The 19,418-nt window shown below is 40.2% G+C and overlaps 1 protein-coding gene across 7 annotated transcripts in view; it reads left to right on the top strand.

The window, feature by feature from the left end:
- The window catches only part of CSNK1G1 (casein kinase 1 gamma 1), a 766,422-nt gene extending 748,003 nt beyond the window's left edge, over window positions 1-18,419 (top strand). For 4 of the 7 annotated variants that reach the window (XM_086959211.1, XM_086959214.1, XM_086959215.1 and 1 more), the window contains one exon: window positions 8,700-18,419. In XM_086959211.1, coding sequence (XP_086815337.1) covers window positions 8,700-8,754 — 55 coding nt within the window. In that variant the 3' untranslated portion in view covers window positions 8,755-18,419. The remainder of the gene's footprint in view (window positions 1-8,699) is intronic. The other 3 variants (XM_086959213.1, XM_086959209.1, XM_086959210.1) reach the window with 1 other exon arrangement.
- Window positions 18,420-19,418: the final 999 nt, after the last annotated feature.

Here is a 19,418-nt window from a genome sequence, read left to right as displayed (position 1 = left end):
GGGGACCCATAATCAAATCCAATATACCAACAGACAAATCTTAGACACCAATAGCAAAAACCATCAACCAGCAGCTTGATCCCTCAAGAGGGTTTTTTAGACATCAGTCCAGCCGCAAATGCTCCACCGATAACACCAGAACCACAAGAAGAGGACGCAGAAACAGAGAAAAGCATCGCAGAAAGGACAAGGAGCCAGAAGACGAAAGCCACCTGATTGTGAACATTTCATCTAAAAAACTTACCACAGCAGAAATCAAGCTCTTGAACAAAGGGATCACATTTGTATCCACTTATCGCTCTAATCCAGCAGAAACCGATATTGCTTTATTTAAATTCTTCAGATCTTTAAAATTGAAATATTTCTTTAAAGACAGCAAAGATACTCAACTAGAAAATGCAAGAGAAAGAGAGTTCAGACCGAAAAGTTCATTTTATGCGCCTTTCACTCACAAGACCATTGAAGCTTTTGAACGGTCGGTCCTCACAGATGTCCAACAAATAACTTTTGCTAAACCGAAAAAGAGCAATTTATCCTCTAGCGAATGGAATACTTTAAAAAATCTCAGCAATGACAAACAACTAACATTTCAGAAGGCAGACAAAGGAGGTGCCTTAGTAGTTATGGACACTGATTTCTATATCAAAAATGTCAACGATCATGTCAACAATCCAGATATATATCTTCCTCTAGAATCAGATCCCAAAGGCGAATACCAACTAATTCTACAAAAAATCATCAACCATGCATATGACATGAAATGGATCAATGAGAAAACCAAACAATTCTTTGAAATGAAATATCCTAGACGACCACAGTTATACATGTTACCAAAAATACATAAAGACTCAACTAACCCTCCATTCAGACCCATCGTCTCGGCGTGTGGGTCAATCTCTGAACCCATTGGGAAATTTATAGGTAAGTTTCTACAACCTATCGTACAAAAGAGCACAACATACATAAAAGACACCACTTCATTTTTGAACCAATTAAACACTATTGAACTCGAGAGAAATGAGTCATACTTACTATGCACCATTGACGTCACGGCCCTTTATACTTCTATTCCCCACAATGAAGGGATTGAAGCATTAGAATGGAGCTTAGTAAACAGTTACTTAGAGGAGTCACAAAAACTGTTGGTCATTGAATTGATGCAATTCGCACTGTATTGTAGCTATTTTGAGTGGAAGGAGAATTTTACAACCAAAGCAGGGGAACTTCCATGGGGTTCGGGGGGGCCCCCTCGTACGCCAATATTTTTATGAGTAAATTTGAAACAGATTTCATTTTGGAGAATACAGCATGGACAGAACATTTGGTCACATACAAGAGGTACATAGATGACCTATTCATAATATGGAGAGGAAGTCGTCAAAAACTTGAAAACAATATCATGATATTGAATTCACGTAATGACCGCATCAAATTTACTCATACCATCGATGACCAATCAATTGCATTTCTTGATGTGAAAGTGAGAATTTATCAAAACACCATTATCACTAATGTTCATATCAAAAAACAGATAAAAATTCATCACTACTTTTTCAAAGTTTTCATCCTACATCACTAAAAAAACACTTACCAACATCCCAATACATCAGAATGAAACGCATCACCTCCAATGAAACAGATTTGACAATCCCTTTGCAAGAACAAACGATTAAATATCATGCAAAAGGCTACCCAAATGATGTCCCGGAAAAGTCTTTAAAAAAAAGTGGCTACACAATGTCGAGACAGTTTGTTGAAAGAAAAGACTAAATGGCAAGAAACTAAAACTGTATGTGTTCTGAAATACTCTGACTCATCCAAGATCAAAAAGATAATCAATAAACATTGGAGATGAATTCAGTTAGAACCAGATCTTAAAGATTTATACAATGAGAAGATCACATTTGCCTTCCAACGATCGAGAAACATTAAAGAACTATTGAACATCCCTAAGAGAATTATGATGACGTATCGAGGTATGCAAAAATGCCAAAACTGCATTCATTGCCGGAAGGTCATTGTGGGAAACCAATTCACCCACCCCACCACAGAATATCAAATTGAACTCCAACATAACAGCACCTGTGACACCATGAATTGTGTTTATGCTATCAAATGCCCATGTGGCAAAACATATGTGGGACAGACTGAAAGGAAGGTGAAAACATGTATAACTGAACATAAAAGCAATATAAGATTGATGAACATTAAATCCACTCTAGCATGTCATTGGATGGAAGCTAGACATCAGATTTCTCAATTACGCTTCATGGTGTTAGAGAAAATCACACAACGCCGAGACCAGGATCCTTTTAAGCAAAGACTGAGATCTGAATATTTTTGGATCAAAAAGTTGAACTCCGCCCATCCCATTGGGCTCAATGATCGTATTGAACATTCATGTTTTCTATAGAATGAATGGTTTGCAGCATTGTCCTTAAACACATTCTGGGCCCAGTTAACCATTGATTATAATGTCATGTATTCGCTCTTCATTTTTTCGTTTGCTAATGTTTCACCATGCATTATTGTTTCCTTTTACATATTCTATTTAGTTGCGCTCAGACTGTTTTTGCTTCCGCAATATGAAATATCCACTGTGAGCATAGAGTATGTTTACTTCCGTGAAGCCTTCGTACACCCTATCATGTGATCTGTGTCACCGCTTAAGGTTGCAGCTGATTGGCCCTGTTGCCGATCATGTGACCGGTATTTGGTTTGTATTAACTTGCAACATTTGGCGCGTAACTTCACCGTTGAGAAGCCGAGAAGTTTGTACATCCGCTGTTTCAGACCCATTGGTCCTTTGTAAGTAGTTTCGTTAGCAATGATGTGTGCCATATAAAAATGTTGCGCGTAATGTATACACTGCACAGAAGACTATGCAAGCGAGCTATTGTATGATAGTGATATCGCAACGATAGTGGATCTAAAGATTGGAAATTTTTGAGCGTTATCCATGTTGAATAGAAATGTTTTCTCTGTAGCATTATTTTCAATAATCATATGCTGTCATTGCATATGATTAATATTGTGACATTGAGTAATAGGACAGTGAATTAATTGGTCCTGTTTCATTTCATATAAACCCCTGACGAAGGGTCAGCTTTACTTGACCCGAAATGCATTGGGTGGATGTTATCTGTTGCCCTTTGGAGTTATAATTGAGACAAAAAAAATTGAAAATTTCCAAATGAATTATGAACATTGAAACACGTGAAACTTTGATTTGTCTACACGTTGCAATAAACTTGGAAAAAATGAATTTAAACCAGTGAAGAAACTAGTATGTTTCATTGATTACTGTGCGCACTTGTCAGTGGGAAGGAGCCACTCCCCACAACATATACCTGTTTATAAGACAAGGTTGGACGCCTTGGGACACGAGTCGCGCCAACAATAGTTCAAATTATTTGAAGAATCTTGAATAAACGAGTGCAGGAGGATAACACTTTATCTGTTATTGTACCTTAGGGTTCCTCACTCAGCCCAACACTAATTTTTATATGTCTCCCTTGCCCATCTTGGTAAAGTCATTCGGCATCACTATAGTCTCATATGCTGACTAAACCCAGTTGGTCTTCTTTTATAAAGCCAAATCGGACATCTGCAAGGATTACTTCTCAAACTGCATAAAAGCAGCCTTTGTTGGCTCAAAGAATGCCATGTACAAGATGACCCATATAAAACAAAAATCATACTGTTAGGGTCTAATCCTAATCCGGGTTGGGCCTGCACTTGGCCCAAAGATAGTCTTACCCCTCATCTGCCCACTTCGGAGGCGAGAAACCTGGGAATCACATTCAACACCTCCTTTATTTAAAGACCCTGATCTACTTAGTTGCTAGAATATGTATCAAGATCCTCAAAGCTCTTGGAAAATTACTTCTACCGTGGGAAGCCTGCAAAACGATAGTTTGAGTCACAATTCTCTCCCGACTGGACTACGCAACCTCGGTCAGCAAAAGGCTTAATTGTAGAGACCGTCCCCTAGCACGTGCCCTGCACAATGTTTGACCCAATTAGTTGAACAAAAGAGTCAGAGTTTCAACCTAGCATAATCATACATTCCAGCAAGGCTCACCCCATAGCAATCCCCTCCTTTAAAAAATTCAGACGTTTGTGACTCCAGCGGACTAGTATGCACTACCAAGATCGGGAACCGCCTCACCCTAGAGCTCAGAAGCACAGCAACTGAATCTGCCTTCCGCATAGCCCTACTTTTGTTGGCAGTGCTGGGACACTCAATTTTGAGTAGCTGTTCGTGCTATACAAATTCCGTCATTCATTCATTCATAGTGGAATTATTTACCTCCTCCCTACCAAGAGGTCAGACTACAGATATCCACAGTCTATAAAATAGCCTTCGAAGGTCTGTAGCTCTGAAAGGCACCAAAAGCAGTAAACTACTAGTGACCCCATCCCCCACACTTGTGTCTTGTGCTGATGGTGGAAGATTCTGAGGGTTCTTTTGATCTGCCATCCAAACTTTCTTCAACAAGGCCCACTTCTGTCTAGCCATGTTCATCCTCAGACGCTACGTGACTGTTTTGTGTGCTAGGTATGTTGTGAATCGCGTCCTCGAAGATTAGGTTAAAAAAGTTACTGTCTGGTGCAGAAGAAAATAATCCATGGTTCTATAGATGTAAGGTTTGAAAATACAGATATTATAAACGAAAACTATATGCATTTTTTCTCAGCAGTTTACTCATGCTGTTTGAGGAGACTGACCTATTGCTATTAATGTTCAAGATGTATTTCCATATTCCTGTCTTTTCCAAAGATCATATCTTTGATTTTTAGTGGGGTCAAGGTCATTAAGGCACTTCTCTTCAAGGTAATGTCCAATATGAGGGCCTACGCATAATTAACGGAAGATGCAACGTAGCTTTGTTGCGTGAAGATCTTGGACTTATCAAATTAAACTTTGATGCTTCAAATCTGGAGCCATGGGTGTCAAAGTGCTCCTGCTCAAATAATAAGTGAATTGGTGAAAATCAACTGCGATAATCATTCTTCGCATAATGCGAAAAAAAATCATTGGAAGAGGAGGTTCCTCTTCCCTTCTGTACGAATGTCCTACATGCCTGCAGAAACAGCCTTTAACCAGCAAGTTAAGTAAGATTAATCTTTCTAATTTCTGATGTCTGGTTTAATCAGGGTACTTTCCAGAAATGCCTTGACGGCCAGTGGAGATAGGTTTATTTTGTCTACTTCTAGCACAAAGACCTATTTAAAATCGGAGTTTTAACTGTAATGGTGGACATATTCTAAAAGTAGAATTAAGGGCAGGTCTTTTCAGGAACATTGAACATGACAATCGTATCTGAGGTCCTGCATTAACTTGGAGTCAAGCAAGATGATCTGTCCGTGTAAGAGGGAGGGTTGTTGCTGATGTGTCACAGAATGAGGATTCTATAGAAACCTGTTAGATCTGGGAGATTTGCTATGGCACATTCCCTTCCAGTAGCGTATTGGGGATATCAGATCCCATCTTAGAACAGTTTAGATGTGATATTAAGCTAGCTGGTTTGGAATATCAAGCTCTCCGGTTAGAAATACATTTTACTAGTATTTCTTTAAGATGTCCAGGTCTCTAATTTGAGTAAGCTCCAGCGAAGTATCTTCCACCATAGAAATCTAGCTTCTATAATTTGATGAAGACTATAACCATGGGTACTAAGCTGTCTGGTTTTAAGTAGCACCCTCTCTGTGCATACAATAACATTTGGAGCTCTGTTATTTGGAATGTGGTAGACCAGAATCACAACTAGATAGCTTGATATCTAGATTTCATTAAAATTCAGTCCATTTTCACCCAAACATAACCTGCTTTCTGTATCTGTATAATTTGTAGGGACATCACAATTTATCAAGCTCTCTGTGTTTATGCAATATTCACCCAAGAGTAAATAATTTGCCTTATTTGAATAGGACCGTGCCATGTCTTCCCTTCAATATCAAGCTAGATTTGTGTGAAACGGTTTGACATCACTACCAGGAGCACAGCTGTGCACATTGGGGTTACTTGGGAAGGTCACTCAAAGTATGCATCTGTCTATATTCAATTAACACTCCAAACTCTCTAGTTTGGAATTAGAGTGCCAAGCACCACAGGCCATGGTAGACCGTGCCCTGAGAAATGGAAGTTGACTAGATTGAAAATACTCTGGCTGGCATCAGCTCATGTAACAGAGTCTGCCTTTGTTATTCTGTATTGCGACACAACAAACATCTATTGTTTTGGAATGGAGCGCCACCATGCACAGTATCAATCTTCCTCCTGGAAGTAAGATTTAGGTTGTTGTTACTGCTGTTGCTACTGCATGTGGTAAATATGTATCCGGAATTTAATTGTGCACTATAAGCTGCTTGTCTTCTATCCCACACCACCTTTTGATTGCCTGGTGTCAAAGGACTACTGAGGTGTTTGATATAGTTCCACCACCTGACGCCGAAGTCTGATTTCAATACAAGTAGCATTTGTTTTGCGTCAACCTTTACCACCATATTGCATCCCACTGGGGCACAGTACTGGTCTAGGCCTAAACTCTGTTCTATGTTTAGGCACAGTTAAGAGAGAACTGTTATATAGGATACTACTGATCCTAGATAAGGTGTCCTAAGAATGAACTTTCGGGAAAAAGTCACCAGTCAAACAGAAAATAAGTGAACTGTTGTAGTCAGCTGTTAATGGATTGCATTTGAGGGTAGATAACAGAAGACCATCAAAGGGGAAGGAACACACCTAAACATGTGAATATTCAAAAGCTAAAGCTGACACCATCTCACATGCTACTTATCTTTAGTAGTTCGCTCCTTAATGTATGATCTGAAAGGTCAACTTTCACTAGTGACATTGCTGGCTTAAAATTGGCCCCATAGATGTACAAGATACATGCATAATATGATTAATAAAATGTAAATTGAAAATCTTATAAATTGTCATCCAAATCTTTCAGCCTTCAAAGATCCAATTCTCTTGTGTATCCTGTCCTTGGACATGCCTCCCATCATTGTTCCAAAGCTACCAAACGACTGAATGGCCTTAAAGTATTTTCCATTGTTTGTTCAATTGTTTAATGGTACCCGCTTAATAATTTTCTCCCAAGATTAGATTTTGAGGCTGATCCCCTTTAATCCACTGAGTGTATATTAAACACGAAATCTATCTACAGTATTTGATAATTACCAATTAAAGATTCATGGTTTAGAAGTACATGTTGTAGTTCACAGTAGGATTTGCCCAATGGCCAGGACATGCCACTCCCATGCCCTCTGTGTGTTGTTTCCAGTCTGCACTATTTCCTCTGTCATTGTCTGAAGCTCTTCTTTGTACATTGTTTGCATGAACCAAGACTGTTTCTACAGGTTTGACACAGGCCATTGTATTAACAATATTATTATTGACCCCTACCCCCCCCCCCCCCCCACCTGTCCCGTTGTCTGTTAAGAGAAATCCGACCTTCCTTTGTAAGTTGGTTTCATACTCTTTTTATTGATTGTGTGTGGGAGACTTGGGAGAAGAGGCTGCATTCCCTCTTCTTGGAATAATGTGCATAGATCGTGAAGGGATTGGGTTAGTTCAATGAACGGCTTTCTAGTTAAATTAGATGACTTTTGTGAAGTGACAGCACTGGTATGCCTCATTTCACTATGTATGGCCTTAAACTGCCAACTCCTGTCACTGAACAATAAATGCAATTCTGTAGATGAGACTTTCATTCTGTGGACTCCTGCGGACAGGTGGATGTCGGTGCATTCCTGTCAGAGGAGAGTAGCCATGTGATAACTCTTGGATCTCTGCTCCTAATTTAAGTCTTCTACTCTCTTGCTTTTGAAATGTGCAGTGAAATATGGTTAAGGACCTTTAGTCTGGGCCTTGCTCAATTTCAGTAACTCAGCTGATAGATGAAGGCTCAATGGTGCTTCCATTTTTGGAACACCAATTCACAATGGGTTCCTGGTTGTAAGTCATCTGAGGTCATCCTTTTGTGTGTCCGATATCTAATAGGCGGCCCTTTTGTCCACTACTCCGCGACCTCATTTGCATGTGTCTACTTAAAGCCACAGAATTTGCATCTTTTAGAGCATGGAATAATTCTCCACCTTTCTTGTAGTGAGGTCCCTCTAGTAAGTTTTGGGGCATCTTTCCTGATTTATGTGTAGTTAAACAGGTTAACATTAACACTGAAAGGTAAATTTGGGTTTAATTGCGGTTCAGAGTCATAAAAATAGGACTTTGGGATTCTGAATTGCTTAATTACACCACCAACTGCCAATCTGTAAACTGTAGCAATGAGGACATGGTGGTAACGTCCTGCTGTGGCTTAAGCAGGGTGTCTTCACATGTACAACAACGTGACTTTTCACAATAGTGTTGGGTGTTCTTGTTGAGTTATGGTTTTTCAAGTTATTTGGTCAGCAAAAGTACATTGATGCTACACTGTTAGATAGCACGGGATCCATTGTGTTCTCGCTGTGGGTAGCTTATGGTAGTTTCCTCTTCGGACAGATACTGACTGTTTTTCCAGCACTAAAAGAGGAGGTTATACCTATTATGGGTAAAAACTTTAAAAAGACTGTTCCAATAACCGTATCTTCACTACAGAAGTCAGTACTGACACATATTAAAGTTGTATACATTTTATGATGGAATTTGAAAGAATGAATGTGACTTGATGTTTCTTGTCTTATAGGTGCTGCTGTTTCTTTAAGAGGAAAAGGAAGAAGAATGCCCAGCGACACAAGTAGTCTGTGCCTCCTTGAACCTCCAGGGACTTTTGCAGTTCCCAGCTGCACCTTCGGACTCCTGCCATTTCTGACTTGAAGGGAGGAGGAAGGGGAATAGGTGGAATTCTAAACCAAAAAAACTAGATTTAGAGTAAGGGGCAGACCATTGTGTTCAGTCCCCTGCCCCATAGAACCACCTCCCCATCCTTGTGTCTGGATCTGGTGATGATACAGTTTGACAGCTGACCTTTCTGGTGTATGATGGGCAGCTGTGGCCGATGTACCAGGCCTCTCCAGTCTCTTAATAGAGGTTTACGTTTGGAGGGGCTTCGGTTAAAATGTGGGGATGGAGAGTGAGGGCACTGGGCAGAAGGAACATCAATCGTTTCCTTTGCCACATTTCTTCTCCACCTAATTCTTTTTCTGTGCACTCTCCTTTTCACACCCCACACAAAAAAGAGAAAGGAGTTAAAGGATTTCTCTGAACAGGCCTGGACAATCTACAAATCCTGGAAAGCCGTGAAAGATGGGACATTGAAATCAACCAAGAGACTGGGAAGCTTCGGAAGGGAAAAAGGAACATTTGGACACAGAAGACAGCCATTTACAAAAACCTACTTGTTGAATTTATTATTCAAAGTGTCTACACTTCTCAAAGACCCTTAAATGTTTGTCTACTTCATGCATACCTGCCCCTTAACTCCCACTGTGAGTCTGCATTTATGGTTGCCGTTACTTTTTGGTTTACGAGAACAGATTTAGTTCAGTCTGTGTTTGATACACTCACAACTACATTACAAGATGGGTGTGTCCTTGCCTGATGACATCATGACCTGAAGGGGCATGCATCAGTCTGTTGGTGTCTGAGAGACATGTAGTTGATGCCAGTGGCGCCTGCCACAATCTTGAATTGGGGAGGCGGGACAGGGGAATAATATTGAAATAAAAAAAGTACCTAAGTATGCGGGCCGCCTTGGTCCTCTTCGCCGGCTCTCCTCGAGTCTCAGCATGCACTGGGGCACAGGCCCCCACCCAATCCCGGCACTGCTCTTATGCTATAAGGGCAGTGCCGCGAATGGTCTGAGCTGCGTGGTTTGGCATGCAGACTGTGCCTAGACGCCTGTGACGTTTCTCCAACCAGGTGTCTTTGGCTGTCTGATTTCTTGGAACACTCAAGTTGTCAGTTCCTTGCATTGAGTATAGCAGTGTAGAGTCTCATTTATTTTTTTATTTTTTATTTAAACAGTTGCACTTGCATAACACACAAAGCTGTGAGAATGTCTAATCTACTGCACCAGTCCGTTTCCATTTTGTTTCCTTTTCTTTTACAAAGCTCTTTTCTGATCAGGAGCATGTAGGACAGCAGCAGTGTTTCTTTTCTCCAGGACTAGCTTCAACTTGTAGATGAAAAGGCCATATTTAATCTTCTATTTTTGTATTTCTAGGGCCATCAACTATATTGGAGAAATGGGTTGCCGGCTGTTTTATTTGTTTTTATTGCCACTAATTGACTGTCCCCAATTGAATACTGGTGGGCGAGTCTGTCTACGGTCTTGGCTGACCGACATATCACTGGATGTCTACTCCTTGAATATCTGGACTAATTTAAAGCCAGATAACGTAGTTGCACTTTGTTTTTTTCGGTTTAACGTGGCAAGTATGTTATACCTGTTATTTGTTTTTTGGGCTATTTTATTGACATCACCTGTGTAAGGGTTGTATTGGTTGTGAAGCTTCGCATATCCAATCACCTGCAGATAGTATTTTTTATTTTAAATAGGGGTACTAACTACTGTGATTGTTTGGGCAGAATAGGGTGAACATATTTCACCTTGTCTCTGGAAAATCCTGTCTCATTTCTTTGACCTAGACTTCTGTGATGCAGTGGATATCTGTAGGAAAGTGTTTGAATAGGAAGATTGTTATACCTTGTACTCTATGCTGAAGGTAATGTTTAAAACCCCACTGAAGGACTCCAGTAAAAAAATGTCAGGGTAGGCCAAAGGTGGACCCACATTCATCATAATTGGTAATCTAGCATTCAAAAGTTAATCTTTTTCTGGTCTTGAATGTTCCCTATGCTACTACTCTCAGGGTTAGTGTAGCGATTGCTCAGCGAATGTGTGTGCTGTAAAATTGTATAATATGGGTATTCCTTATTTAATTCAGTTACATTTTTATTACACTTGAGTGCTTTACAGTATTGCAGAATGTCATTAATCGGAAGGATTAGAAGTCTTGAAGACCGTTGGTCAGAGAAACTTATTCGGTTAATGTGTGTTTCTAACCTTATCCAAAATGAAGGTTTCCCTGTGCTTCTAAAAAAAAGCGTGCAGAAACAGTCAGTCAATGTAACACATTGAAGCAAAGCTCTAGTTTCCTCAGTCGTGCTGCTCAGTTAAGGAATCACTCGGACTAAAAATGTAAGTGATATTTTCAGGGATTTTAAAGACCAGAGGTGGGAGAGCTTATCTGGAGTGCAGTATCCACATAAGATTATTCTTTAGCTACAGACCACTGTTATTTTTTCCTGTATTGGAAGGTGTCATCTGAGATTCAAGTCCTACAGGGGTCAGGATGATGTCAAGGCGGAAGGTAGAAACCATGGGACAGTGTTTACACTTCATTTGCACGAATTATAGTGCAAAAGTGGTTTGGCATCCTTAATTTGTTCGTTAAAGGCCACATGCCACACACTTTCTAGCTTTGTATTTAATCTTGAAAAACTCCTATGTATTTTCAGTGCTGGGGATTGCTTTATCACGCGTACCTCTTTATCCTGCTGTCCAGTTGCAAAGGAGTATTGGAGCATGCTTTTGCACTAGCTCAGTATGATAAGTGTCCCAAGGGACTGCCTGAGGTTTTATTCGCAGGGCCTATATGTGGAGTGGGCCATGTCCAGACTGAAAACAAAGTTGTTTCCTGCTGCTTTCAAAGAAGTCTCTGACCATCAAACGTATCTTTCACATAAGTCATGGCAATTTATGTTTTCCTTCCTCTGTTCCCAGTTTAGAAAGCTTTTGCAGGAACCTCCAAAAACATTACATTTTTGCTCAGCTGAGGGGCTGAAATATTTTCCTCCACCAGTGAATTAAGACACCTCTTTCATTGCTGGGCTCCTTGACAATTGCTATTCTGGTTAATTGTCATGAACAATGAAAAAAGGATCTTTGCAGTACCTCTTCTCATAGTTGGACATCAAAGCCTCTGCTATAACTAAACAAGATAGACTGCTCGAGCTACATTGAAGCCTGACTCTGTTTATCCAAGACCTATCAGAAGCCACAATGTGTTTTTGGAGAGAAAGATGCAGTGATCATCCCTCACCTCCCAGACCCATGAACAACTGTACAGAAATTCCCATTTCTTTTTGGATGCGTTAAGCCCGCCAACCAACCAGCGTTTCTAGTCCATCCATTTGAGGCTATTGGACGAATGGTTAGGGATGTAATGTTTCCATGTGACTTCCCTTTGGCCAAGTGAGGATGGAACTCTTTTTGCTTGCTAGATGAAACTGTCTATATTGAATGTCTCTGAGCATCTACACAAACATTCTTACATTTCTACTGTAAACGTTTCTTTGGTGAGCTCGCAAAAACGAACATGCTTGGCCTACTTCCAAATGAGTTGTTACCTTGTTCCTAAGAAATATGCTAATTTTCAAGGTCTTCCCCTTTTCCAAAAACATTAGCCTTTCTTACTTCCAAAAGCAAGGTCTTCCTCATCTCGATTGATGTCTGCATTTCCCAGTCTCCGTTTAAAAGCTTAACATGTGCATTTTTTATCTGGTCATTATCTGATGAACTCTCTCATAACCTGGTATATATGACCATATTGTAGTAACATTTTGCAGCCGTAGAAATCCACAATGATTCTATTATAGATGTAGTTTGGAGCTTGATGTTAGCACTCAAGTCTCCTGCTTGTAGTCCGTGATGTCTGGAGTGGATGGTCCCTACTCTCTGTCTACCTGTTTGACGTGCGAGTGCCATTCAAGAGGCCTATTTTTTGTTGTGCAGTAGTTGTGGTCATGCAACCGCGACTCTTTACATCCTTTCCTGTACTAAATCATACCTCAATCTTATTTTGAAAACATTTTGTTATGATTAGGGTTAGCGCAACCAAACATAAAAGTCCATGACACAAGCAGTTGCTCTATTCACTCCCTGTCTGGATTGCAACCAATTTCTGGATATCATTTTCATCACGACTAGCCATGTCTCGTGTATTTTTTTGACAATCCTCTGTGATGTCCTTTTGCTTTGCGCTGACTCGGACACATTGTTTTAAACCAAGATGTCCATCCTGCGTCACAGTAAGAGAAAACAGGATTCAAACAGTGGAATAAAAAAACTATTTTGATTTCATTTAGAGTAATTAAAAATGATTTTTGACTCGAAGTACAGGAAACCATCCTTTGGAGGGGCTTGGTAGAAGGCATTGAAAACAGCAAGCTTTAAAGAACAGTTTTATCTTTATGCCGGCTTGTCTTGTGATAGCCAACTTCTCAAATAAAATATCTTTTGTTCTACTTTAGGACCTTGACCGTGATAATTTCTGACATTTTAATAGCAGTTTGGGGGTAGAGAGGGCCACCAAAATTTGTCTTCAGTTTTTAGAGCAGCATTTGTTCATTTTCCCCAGTAATAGGAGAAACCTGCTACTGTATTATATAGTGAAAGACGTCCAGTGTACTCTTTGGTTCACAGTGCAGTGATTTTGTTTCCAGAGCCCCACAAAAGTGCCTGAAAGAAAAAACCGAACAAACTGCAATCTATGTACTTTGCCTTCACATCCCATGTCCTCTTCTCCCCACTCAGGGTGGGGATTGACTTGTATGCAGTTGATTGTCGAGGTATGAGTGTGTGTATATATATTTTTTGTTGTTGACCTAAATGTTTAAGCGAATGAATGTGGTCGGTTACAAACTTTCAGGAATCTTATCTGTATATAGAATTTGTTTTCAAGTGGGTCTTAATTAAACAAGACCCTTCAGGTAATTTCTGGGGTATTAAGCTATTATCTCATTTTGTAACGATTCTTCAGTGTATGGGGGGAGGGGGGTTGCAGTCTCTCAAAAGCATGCTGGTAATGCTGGTTCCTACCAAGGCCTCTTGCACTAGTCAAATAGCCATATTTTGAACTCTGAAATAAGGGCAAATTATAACTGTAAAATAATTAAGAAAAAAAGTTCCGTAAATTATATGTTGTGCTTGTGGAGATAGCTGTCCACTTTCTGTTCTCGTGTCAAACCCAGAGCAGCCAGCATAGTGAGATACATGGGCACACTTATGGGTCAGCAGGCTCTTTCACTGTACAGGTAGAAAGGCTTCTTAGTGAACATTGTTTGGCTGTAAAGATGGCTTCCCCGTTGCTGCTTTCTGCGTCGTTGAGATGAATGTGGCAAGATTTGTAAGAACTTTAGGAGTGGGTGAGTGAATTCATATTTTCTGTACAGACTTGAAATCTGGGTGTTAACCAGTAGAAATGATTCTATGAAATTCTTTTGAGGTCAGTGTACAGAAGGCGTGTGATATGTGTGTGTCCATAACTGTTTCTATGTATGGAATATCTCCCACCACTGTGAACACACTGCATTCAGAATACAAGGGCCTCTGTGCATTAAGGTAGAATTTAAATCAGGCCCATTCATGTTCAGTTCATGAGCACAGGATCTCTTCATAATTGACATGGAAGAGCTGTGCAGGATTGTGGTAGATCTCAAATCAGTACTGAATGAATCACTCTTACCTGTGAGTCTCCTTTGGATGCTATCAGCCAACATAATCTTCATTTACTCAAGAATCTGTTTTCTCACCGTTAATATCCAAACATTGAAGCAGTAAATGAGAGCAAATCTATTGATTTTTCAGTGAATGCAACAGTTTAAGAGTACGGTCGCCTGCCTGTGAAAATATTTGCTCCAGACTGTGACTCTCCAGGCCGCAGTGTGAAAAGTACACAATCCAGGCAGAAGGAGCAAGTTGATAGTGCAGGCCATACATAACACCTTTTAGTGTAAAATATCATCTGACATTTCAGGTATGTAGTAATTTCCTGCCCATAAAGTTTGAGTCCATTACGAGACATGTACTCTGTCCTCACCATCAAAACCACAGCGATAATGGGTAAAATAAAGATTTTAAGATGGGATCTAAGTAGTAATGAAGCAACCCACGTTCCTCTAGGTACCAAATTGGTGGATGTGCTTTCTTCAGTTTCAACCTCCTGCAGATGGATGCTTCTTTTATTACTTGCTTTGTCATGGGTGCAATTGTCAGTTGAAAGATTAAGTCGATAAAGCAGCAGTTTAGTGTAATTGTTCTTCATGGTTTGGATTTATAGAGATGCATGGTTCACCAAGCATGCTGCAGAAATGTCTGATGTTGTTGGTAGCGGTGCTCATTAAATAGGGTGGCATCACAGATCCACTGCAGTTCTTACAAATTGAAGCATTTGGCTTGATGAGCTGTGATCTGATTTTTATAATAAACTCAGCACACTTTATGGATGGGCATACTTATGTTCTTGATGTGTATCTATGGCATCTCAAGCAGTCCACACCAGACAGCATCACGTGTGCTTAATGACCACATTAAAAGGACTGGCTGGAAAGAGCTGTTCAGTTAACTTTTACTTGTTTTTAATGTAGGAACTTATTTTTCTCTAGTTCAGTTATCCCCATTTCCTATGAGTTTCATATGACTGCATGCAGAGTTCATGGTGGGATATATTTTATATAAAGATCAAATGTGATGCTAGTTCGCCTAGCTTTCATTACATTGGTGTTCATTGCAAAAATAGATGTAGTGCTGCAAGGTTGGGGCCCTTTCAATAAGAGGGTGTGGATTCTTAACAGGAGCACTAGCCAAGAATGTATTTTTTGCCCTAGTGTACCCCCTCCCATGTTAGCACTTCTCCATACCTTCCCTCAGAAGACGTTTGAACAATTTTTCGCCAGCCTTACCTTGCAATTGTTGACCTGCTGATGTGCTTCCTTATGCTGGATTTATGCCAGAATCTTTGTGAATGAAGTAATGTATATTAGGTAATGTAGCCATCCATTTGAACCATAAAAATTCATAATTTGTTGAAAGCTTTTTACTCTTATCTTCTTTAAACCTAAAATGCAGGATGGACAGGGAAGTTGGAGGCATGGCTTCAATTAAGAAAAGTAAACATTTGGAAAGCACTTCCCTTAACATTTTGGTATTTCTTACTACCATTTACTTTTTCTGTTTAGTACATCAACTGTTGACATTGTAGTAGAGTTTCTTTGGTAGTATGCGCTCTACTGGGAATGAAATTGAACAATAAGTTCTATTTAAGTGTTTAAGGTTGCAAGCCCTGGAAGGTTGTTCAAGTGAAGAAACGGACTACCCAGTCTCTAAAAACTGTTTAGGCTGTTGGTTTTTGTTTTCAATGTAATTAATTGGTGGGGAATTTCGGATGAGGTCCTCAGTTTATTGCTGCAAGTGAGATTTAATATAAATTCCTGCTGCAAGTGCTTTTTATTGATCCCCAGCATGAGACGCCAATTGAAATGTGGCTTTGACTAAAGTGCACAGTAGGAAATATCCCTTAGTCACTATGAACATATTACAGTCCGCTCTTGAAAGCTGAGTTGTTAGACCATTGCCATCTCAAATTAATGTTTTGTTAAATGTTTCATTGACACATTCATTTTCACTTGCTTGCCCCCAATTTCCACACGCAATGGAAAATCACAACATAAAATCTGTTGAAAGTGTTTTTTTGGCTCCCAGGCACTATCACCAGAACTAGGGATACAAACCTCTTTGTGATCTGCTTTCAGCCAAAACAAAAATGCATGCAAGTTGTTTTCCATTTTCTTGTCTAGATAATCCGACGAGGTGTGACGTTGGCATATACCTGATTTTACCTGACCGGGATCTCTTCTTCCATGTGCTTATAGTGTTTTAGAGATTGATAGTAAGGAATTGGGCTTGCTTTATCTGCTATAAAATTGAACAATGCTAGAAATTAGTTTGAGAAATAATGTCAATGAGGTCTACTGTTTGGCCTTAAAAATAGCAGGATGGTTTGGGCGTAAAATTAGATCTTGGCAATCTTTGTTGGATGCTATTTGGGGAACAACGCTGTTCATTCATGCAATGCTCTCCTACATCACGGTTTCTCATAAAAATGCATATTCCCCTCAAAATTATGACCCACAGGGTTTACGAACTGCATCAGGAATTTTCACACTTGGATCTTAGGAAAGTCGTTGCATTATGGGAAGAGTCTTGTTTCTGCTTGTAGGAATACTGCTCTTGTGCAGTGAAACTGGCCATGGTGATCTACGAATATAGCTGCCCCCTTTGCTTTGGCTGAATATTAAAACTTTGTCCTTCAAGGCCATATTTTTCTATTTTGTTTTTTTAAATCACTGTTTCTAATGCCAGGTCTAGAGAATTGTACAAATGTGTTTCTAAAAAGTACGAGTGGGCTCCGAACCGCTTCCCAGACTATTTTTAGTCTGAATCATCACCCCCATCCCACCTTCACTGCACTCTGCCCACACAAAACTGACCACAAATTTGGAATGTAGGCTGTTTGAATACTCAAACTTTTGTTGCTTGCTTTGTGCTTGAAGTCAGAAGTACACGTAAGAAAGCAAGTGAAATTAGGACAACAATTGAACTACCAATCAGGATGCTGATTTTTTTTTCTGTAAACCTGTCCCTGTTGGGTGTTGTTTCCCTACTGTTCTTCTCCAAACATATTTTGGCATTTCTTTATTACACATAGTAAAGAAACTGCTATTTCAATGCATTCTGGGCCAGTTTGTACTGGAGAGGGTTACATTTCCATGCCTTGCATGTAGGCTTACAAAGCTGTCTAGGATTCTTGGTTCATGGTCTGGGATTATTGACCCTACTCACACCGCGCATGTGCTTTCTGTATTTCCCTGCCATAGTGTAGCTAGCCATCTGCATACTGTGAAGCAACAACAAAATAGGTCTCAAAAGTGGCACCAACAACCAGAGAAAGCAAATCGTTTTTCTTTACCGCTTATGTACCAGTTTGCTTTGAGGCATGCAGGGACTTTTTCATATAGAAAAACTGTTTTTAAACATTTATCTCAGATCATTAGAGAATGTTGAATAGTGTATGATTTCAGAAAATTTACCCAATATAATTTATTGTCCATTCCTTTTCTTCACTGTATTTTTCAAGTCTTTGTGAAAAGGGGTAAAAATGTGAACTTTTTTTTTTAATTCAAAGTGCATAAAATATATTGTTTTTTTTATCATTGAAATTGCGCAAAACATGAAATGCTTACTTCATTTTATTTGGCAAGCTCGCTGTTTTATTCCCAGTCTCTCCTTGATGCTGGTTGGTGGTCTTAAAGTTCAGTTGTGATTATGAGGTCTGTATTATTTATTAACATAAAATGAATGTCCATTAAGTGTGTTTTTGGTTCATTCAGAAATCCAAGGGCTTGTACACCATTGGGAAGAGACTCCTCAAAGGGCCCTGGGCCCGCTGCATACAATAGCGTATGTTACTGCTATTGGTCTTTATGCCCAGATGCAACGCTTCCTGTGTTGCATCCAGGCGTACTTTCAAATGTGACGTTGATTTGATGGCTTCCCCTCTTTAGGGGGGAGTTTCCATTTTCACCCTTCTTTTGTATATAAAATAAAGTCTTTCCTTTATCACTTGGTCTCCTTATTAATTGGGTATGTTGGGAAAAGAGTTCAACTGTCTGGTGTCTCGGAATGTCCTTTGACAGAAAATCAACTCCTACTTTCTGTTACAGAAAACTGAGAATTACAAGTGAATTCTATTAATTTGGCACAAGTGCAGGGGAAGTTTTTTTACTGGCCTAATGCTACTGGTGAGCTTCTACAATCCTTTCTAGCCCTGATTTTGCAGCCATAAATGCCATTGCAATTGAGCTATACAAATTCTTAGTGAAGCTCATACTATAAGCGGAGGTCCTGGTGAACAAGTACCACATAAGTTGTCTGTGACTGGTCCCCCACCACAAGTGCCTATGGTGTCTGGGCTTGTAACCATCCGAGGCCTGCTGCAACTGCACGTAAATAAACTCAAAGGACACCAGGGCAGCAAGGCAAAACTTAACATCGCCTAGCTTAAGAAGATTCCTCGCCGGGACTGCCCCAAGTCTCGATCCTTGTGCAAACTTCATTCCCGGTCCCAGAGTTGATGGAGCTGCTTGGAGGTTTGTCATAGTCTGAGTCATCTGGTAAGTCCAAAAAGAAACACAAAATATGTAAGCGGGATTCCCCTTCCTCGCACCACTCTTTTGCCTGAGCCATACTTCTCGATCTCGCTCCTGAAGGCAGACACCTGGGTCAGGCTCAACTAGTGTTTCCAGGGCCAACAGCAACACCGCATCGATCAAAGAGTACTGCGCAGCCATGCTCTGGTTTTTTGGATCCCTGCCAACTCACTCTTGTAAGCCTTTAGGCCAAAAGGAGCCAACAGGCCTCCCATCTGGAGTACTGCCAGTAGGTCTGCCCTTGGCGCTAGTTGAGTCCTCTCAGCCTGTCTTTACACTAGCTTTCTGTCTCTACCCTGCTTCTGGGACTACAACCTATGCTAGCCCTGGGCACCTCACCTATGTTGACTCCATCGACACTGTAGAAGGAGGTCCTGATAGTTCTCTTAAATTATACCCCGGTCCAACCTTG

This window comes from Lissotriton vulgaris, chromosome 2_2 (assembly GCF_964263255.1).
Source record: "Lissotriton vulgaris chromosome 2_2, aLisVul1.2, whole genome shotgun sequence".
NCBI lineage: Eukaryota > Metazoa > Chordata > Amphibia > Caudata > Salamandridae > Lissotriton > Lissotriton vulgaris.
This window is presented reverse-complemented; position numbering and strand designations above follow the sequence as displayed.